General features: G+C 51.4%; 1 protein-coding gene across 1 annotated transcript in view; it reads left to right on the top strand.

The window, feature by feature from the left end:
- Positions 1-6708, top strand: part of HADH (hydroxyacyl-CoA dehydrogenase) — a 46791-nt gene extending 40083 nt beyond the window's left edge. The window contains exons 7-8 of the mRNA XM_004703455.2: positions 4670-4786; positions 5949-6708. Coding sequence (XP_004703512.1) covers positions 4670-4786; positions 5949-6067 — 236 coding nt within the window. The 3' untranslated portion in view covers positions 6068-6708. The remainder of the gene's footprint in view (positions 1-4669; positions 4787-5948) is intronic.
- Positions 6709-6949: the final 241 nt, after the last annotated feature.

Raw genomic sequence — 6949 nt, 5'->3', positions numbered from 1 at the left:
AAAGCAGGTCTTGAAGGAACCTCAAGTTACAGCGACACAGTCCACGGGTTAGGTGTCCCAGAGGTAGTGTAGCTTGCAAATTGAGGCACAGAACAAGCAAGGCAGACACACACTGGTTCGATGATCAAAGAAAAGAGACAAGAAAGGCGAGGCTTAATCCCACATGTGTTTATCGGCTAGGTTGGCACAATAAACTAACTACCTCAGTGACCGTTTCGGTAGCTGCTCCGAGCATCACTTCCATTCTGAAGCGGGAGATTAACTTGGGCTCACCCTCTTGTGTCATGTCTGTCCCCTGGTCACTTTTGGTACATGCTGCCATGCTTGCTTGGCTCTTTCTTCCCATTCCCATGCCAGCCCAGCCACGTGGGCTTCCCCAGGCAGCAAAGGGAGTTGTGTTCATGTCTTTCCAATTGCCGCCCTCTTGAGTGTAGTCTCTGCCACCGTGTTGAGCTGTTTTGGAGACATAGGCCACGCCGTGGCCTCGCCTCCCACCTCGGCAGCCCAGGTGGCCCAAGCCCCAGCAGCACGTGGAAACCCTGCAGTGGCTCGCCCCGGCCTCTCCTCGCTTAGCCTCTCCCACACTTCTTCTCCACCCTGGTGATGCCGCCGGGCTTGGCGTGCGGCTCTGTGGCATGTGAAGGAATCCTTCCAGCCACGGCCTGGTCAGGTCTCCTGGACGCTGAGTGGCTATGGACACCATAGGACCCTCCCTCCAGTGCTGCTCGCCAACTCCTGCAGTGACTAGTGGTCTCTTGGGGACCTTCGCCTGCCGCTGCCCCGACTACCCCGAGCCTCATGGCTTCTGTGTTGTGCCTTCTGCCTCAGTTGCTCAGTTCGTCTCCTCACTCTGACTCAACGATTCTCTGCAGATGGCGGCCTGGTTGGTGGTTAATCACTTTTGTTCCTGTGGGTCAGAGCTCTCGTGAGACCTGTGAGTAGGCTGAGGCCTACAGTGGACGGCTGCCCCTGCCAGACACCCACTAGGATGGGTCTGCCCTTGGCCAGGTTGGGGGACCCTGTGGTTAGCTCTTCTCAGGCAGGCCGTGCTAGTGGCAGTCTCCCTGGCCAAGACATTGTCCGTGGTTCTGAAGCGGCCAAGCAAACAGGACACACTTGCCAGAGAACCACCTCCCTTCTCAGCCGCTGCCCCCGCTGCCATCACCACATGCCCCACAGGAGTTTCCTCAGCGCTTCCCACCGGGCCTAGCCTGGTCACAACTCTCCTCACGCCCCCACATGGCCGGTGTGTCTTCTGCCAGATGAGGCGCCATCTGGGGCCTCCTCATCGTTACATCCTAAAGGACCTCTCTCTGACGGCATTTCCTAAGTAAACGAAGCCCTGTGGCTCAGGAAGTTAGACATTGGGATTAACCTGTTAGGGTTCAAATCCACCAGCCGCTTGGTGGGAGAAAGCTACAGGCAAGTGGCTGTGTCCCTTCGCTGATCACTGCCGCGTCCGCGAATGGCTGGTAGGTGGTGTGGATAAGCCAGAGAGGCGGGAGCTGTCCCTCTTCCCAGTCCTGGCACCCGCGGAGAACAGAAAGCTCAGGGGCAAAGCTTCTCTTTGTTGTGGGGTCCAGAGTTGGGGACACTGTCCCACCAGCCACCTAAGGCTGATGTGGAATTCTGTGGCCATGTGCTCTTTTTTTCTGACGAGGCGGTCAGATTCTCAGCAAGTGCTGAAAGAAATGTAGGAATTCAGTGCAAAGCACAGCATCGTCTAGCCCATACTGGGCACCCTGATGAGCGTGTGTGCATTTTACTTCCAATCGATTGCCTTTAACAACTATTGTATGGTGCCCGGAACAAATATTTGACATTTACGCCGACTTTCAGGCCATTCAGATTTTTGGATGAGTTTGAATGTCACCCTAGTTGACATTTTAAAATACAGTGGCCCTCACATGCATCTCCGAACCTGGACCCGCAGCTTTGCCACTGGTGTGAGGATTGCCGCCGTCTCCCTGAATGTAGGCTTGAGTAAGTCACTTCTGTCATGCGGGGCCCTTCCCCAAGGAGCAAACCAGATGAGACAGGCCATGCTGAGTGAGCCAGTAGAGGGCATGTGCTAGGCTGTGATGGGTGAGCGGGAAGGAAAATAAAGTCAAGTGGGGCAACAAGAGGCCTCGCTGGAAGTTCCAGCAGTTTCTGTTACATATTTTATATACAAGAAGGCTTCAAAAAGTTAGGGACAATAGAATGAAAAGATGGTGGGTTTTTCCACGAACTATTTAAGCCCCGATAGCCATCTCTATGGGTCACATGTTTTTCCTATAGATGAGGCAACACTTGAGCAGAAGAGGAAGGCTGGGTGTGGGCCTTGCCCGTGTCTGAGGACAGAGTATTCCTTCTAAACACAGGGACCGGCTGGGGCTGAGCCAGAGGGGAGTGTGTTTGGATGTCAGTTCCAGCTCCTGGTTCAAATCCCCTAGGAGCCTTGGGGTCTAATGAAGCCTTCTGAGCAGACTCCACGGCTGCCTTGGGGGCCACACCCCATACCTCTCGCATGTGCCACTCGCTCTGCCAGGAGCGTCCTTCTCATTGGACCCTCCTCACCCTTGAGAACCCGCCCGGCCTCAGTGGCAGTGGTCCCGGTGCACTCGGAGCAGCGGTCGGAGTCCGGGCTGCGCTGTGCTCACAGAAGCCCCAATCTCATGGCTCTCCAGTGCTTGCCAGGTGAAACATTTTGGTGTGCAGGTCTTAAGCTGTCTGGTATCGAGAACCCTTTAAAGGCTTGTCTTATTCGCTCCCTCCCTCCTCTGTGTTTTTCTTCTCTCTGCTCACTCTCTCTGCTTAGTGCATGTTAGATAATAACAGCTCACGAATGACTAAAGTCCCTTCGAAGGTTCATGCTAAGAGCAAGTCACAAAGTATTGTTACTAGGGCTCCAGCTCCAACCTGCAGGTTTGTTCCCGAACAAAACAGGCTAAAGTCTTTGCAATCAAAGGATGGCTACAGGCAAGTTCTCTCAGGAACACACTGGTCTCAGTCTTCATAGGGTGCTCGTGGGGGTGGGGGTGAGGCGGGGTGGGCTCAGTCAAAACATCTGCTAGACAGTTAAGTTCAAGTCAGAAAGGTCAGCTCAGAAGGTTCTAGCAGCTGTTTGGGGAATTCCAAAGGGGATCCTGACAGTTTTTCCTAGAGGACACAGGATGACCCATAGGGCCTTCTTGGGAAGAAGCTTTTAGAAGGTCGAAGGCCGAGTTGCTGAGAAAAGGGCCCAGGAAGCCGTGCTGTGGGTCTCTTGCCGTCGGGACAAATGCACTCCTCGTTCTGCAGGGCAGCAAGAGAGCCCGGAGACTCTCACCAAGAAACCCCGGCTCAGCCCACCATTTTCGACCTCCCGTTGTTTCCCGGCGGCAAAGGAGCCTGAGCTGCCAGGTTTCACTTGGTGTAAATCATGGAGTACAGAATTCTTTGGGGAAGAGGTAGAGCCATAGAAACCATGCCTTTAGAAAGGTACAGACCCCAGAGCAGTGGTTCTCAACCTTCCCAATGCCGCGACCCTTTAATACACTTCCTCGTGTTGTGGTGACCCCCAACCATAACATTATTTTCGTTGCTACTTCATAACTGCCGTTGTGCTACTGTTATGAATTGGGTGACCTCTGTGAAAGGGTCGTTTGACTCCCAAAGGGGTTGTGACTGACAGCTTGAAAACTGCTGCCCTAGATGGAGGAACGTGCCGAGAAACAATAGCTTCACGTGTTGGTACTTTTGCTTAATAAAGGTTTTTATGATTTGATAATTCTTTTTGGTTTACCCTCATAGATATTCTTTCTTTTTTTATCTTGGCTATGTTAAACAGCTCTTTTTCACCCCCTCACCAGAAGCAGTAGTCTTTCTCTTAAAAAAAAAAATCATTTATTGGGGGCTCATACAACTCTTATCACAACCCATACATACATCCGTCGTGTCAAGTACATTTGTACATATATGTTGGCATCATCAATTTCAAAACATTTTCTTTCGGAGCTCTTGGTATCAGCTCATTTTCCCCTCCTCCATCCTCCCTTCCTCATAAACCCTTATTCTTTGCTTTCTTAAAGCTTAAAACTCAAACATTTTCAGAATCCTCTGGTTGACTAATTGGTATAGTACTAATAATTCTGCCCATAAAATATAATTAGGTGCTATTTTAATTTCATTACCTTGAAATCCTTGGCACACATTCATATTTCATATGCTTTGAAAAATATGGTCTTTATGGATTATTTGAATAATTCTTGCTCTTTGTATCTAAAGGTATGAAATTTTTTAGGTACAAAATCCTACCTGAGTGCTTCGTCTTCCCTTTAACTAGCTTTAGGATGATTGGCCACTACTTTGTTTTGCAACAAAATTCTGTGTAACCACTGGTAGACTAGACCCTGAAAATCTTTACAGAGACAGCCATCCTTAGCTTTCTCTTGGGTAGCGGCTGGTGAGTTCAAACTACTGACCTTTCAGTTAGCAGCCCAACACCCCAGTGTTGGGGGAATAGCTTTGAAAATTCTGTGACTCCTTTGGCTCATGCTTCAGAGATAAGTCTTCTGTAAGTCAGAGACCCTGACCATCGGAGTTCGCTGAATGTGCCGACTCCCATTCTCCAGTGGTTCTGGGATTGACATGACGGTGAGAGAGTCGTGGGACTCATGGTGGGGCCTCGGTGCTGCCTGTCTTCCAGGGGATGCGTCCAAGGAGGACATCGACACTGCCATGAAGCTGGGAGCTGGCTACCCCATGGGCCCTTTCGAACTGATTGACTACGTTGGACTGGACACCACCAAGTTTATTATGGACGGTAGGAATTGGAAGTCTCCATTTTGCTTCTTTTTTTTTTTTTTGGCTTCTTTGAGTAAGGTGGTGTCTGAACTGCGGACTACACCCCACTGAGTCCATGCTGACTCGTAGGAGCCCTGTAGGACGGAGCAGAACTGCCCCCTGGGGCTTCCAAGGCTGTCAGTCGTTAGAACAAGTAGCCTCAGCTTTCTCCGGCAGAGTGGCCGGTGGCTCTGCACTGGCGCCTGGCGGTTAGCAGCCCAACAGATTACCCACGTGGTCACCAGGACTGCTGCCTTCTTACAAGGGAAATTCTAATGAGTCTAAGCAGACCATTCAGAATGTGTCTCCGTGCCTCCCTAGAATCAAGTGTCCAGGTAGCAGACGGGGGAGAAGGAAAGCTGTGATTGTGTCGCGCCTGTTCGCAGAGTCGCAGCACAGAGGCACAGACACAGACAGCCCTTGGATGTCTTTCTCCCACTTCCTGTAATGGCTGCAACTTCCGTCACCGTAGTGCCTATCAGCCCGGGAAAGGACACTGGTACAGTGTGTCATTTATCACGTGTGGGTTTGTGTAATCTCCATTGCTATTAAGTGCACAGCTAATTTTTAAAATGTACCCATTTTAATGCCAGGACTCAAAAATATTTATCCAAACGGGGGTGAAGTCCAATGTAGCTCATTTCTCAAAATCCCGGAGTCAGAGGGAGCTAGCTCATCTCTGTCAAGTGTCACAGAGCACACCCGCGGCATCTCAGAGGGCTGAGACGCGAGGCGCTGAGTCACGAGGGTGTGAAACACCAGTGGCAGCAGCAGAGTCAGGTCGTAAACAGTGTTCTGGCAGTGGAAACCGGACACAGCGGCGTCTCCATGGTGTCTCGGACCTTTGGCACATGGAAATATGACATTAGTGATGCCTGAGCAGGAGAAAGGGGAGGCCCTTAGAGCCTGGCCTCGAACCGCACCACCATGTATGTGGCGGCAGCAGCCACCGTACCTGTGGTGTGGCTGGGCCCACCACGCCTGCCAGGTGCCCCCACCGGAGGCCTCAGTGGGCCCCACGGCTCGCCCACGTCTCAGTAGGCGCTCTGTGCTCCAACGCTGTCAGACTCACCATGGGAAGGCTGAGGCAGCCAATAACTGCTTGCGCGCTTCATCCTCTACTCTCTTCCTCCTCTTCACAGGGTGGCAAGAAATTGATGCAAAGAACCCCTTGTTTCAGCCCAGCCCGATCTTGAATCAGCTGGTAGCAGAGAAGAAGTTGGGCAAGAAGACTGGAGAAGGGTTTTACAAATACAAATGATCGCTCCGGGAAGCACCCACGGAAGCGTGTGCCAGCCAGCTGCCCAAAGGACCGCGGGAACGCACACTGGTCAGAGGCTCCCGCGCCGCACCGCCTGCTCACTGCGCATTTTTATTGTAATCTTTCTGAAGTAATCATGTCCACTAGTTACAGGAATAACAGAGCCCTTCCTTGAGACTAATTCCCTTTTTTATTCTGTTCATTTTGGAGTTGTTCTTAAAAAGCTTTGTACCCTTGGTGCCTTGGGACAGACATTTCTTTCGAATCTTTTCCTTTCGGTAAAGAATTGTCTGGACTCCTTCCCTTGTGCAGGGAAAGGCCTCCTCTGGGCCCCCAGCTGTCTTGAGGGAGAGTCGTGAGCCATCCAGATGCCGTTTGCCTGTGACTCGTGTCTGAGAACAGGGCGACCTAGAGCCGCGAGCCTTTCCCTACAGCGCCTCACCCCGAGGCGGCTGGTGGGAGCACCTGCACGTGCTGGGTTTGCACGGAGTCGCCTTCTCGGGCACTCACCCCTGCCATCTGGATGACTGCTGTCTGTCTGCTCTGTCTTAACAAATCAGTGTATCCCACACTGCCTACAAATTGGCTTTGATAAAATGTAAGCTTCTATAAAAACTGAAAATAAAATGTGTATGATTTTACATCCAAAGCTTCAGTGGTTATAAAACAAAGGTTGATGGTTGAAGCAACCGCTGTGCCCATCTTTGGCTTGTCTTTTTGTAAAGTGTCGGGGGGAGGGGGAGGGTAGGACGAGCAACAGGAAAGGCATTCCTGTATAGACCTGCCTGCCACGGTCTCGGCCAGCTTTCTAGAAAAGCAGTCATAGGGCCCCAAGAACGGTTTTTTAAGAAACATCTGTTTTCTTCTTTGCCAGCAAAATCT

Source organism: Echinops telfairi, unplaced genomic scaffold (genome assembly GCF_000313985.2).
Source record: "Echinops telfairi isolate 266 unplaced genomic scaffold, ASM31398v2 ScPeMD7_7468;HRSCAF=8506_0, whole genome shotgun sequence".
NCBI lineage: Eukaryota > Metazoa > Chordata > Mammalia > Afrosoricida > Tenrecidae > Echinops > Echinops telfairi.
This window is presented reverse-complemented; position numbering and strand designations above follow the sequence as displayed.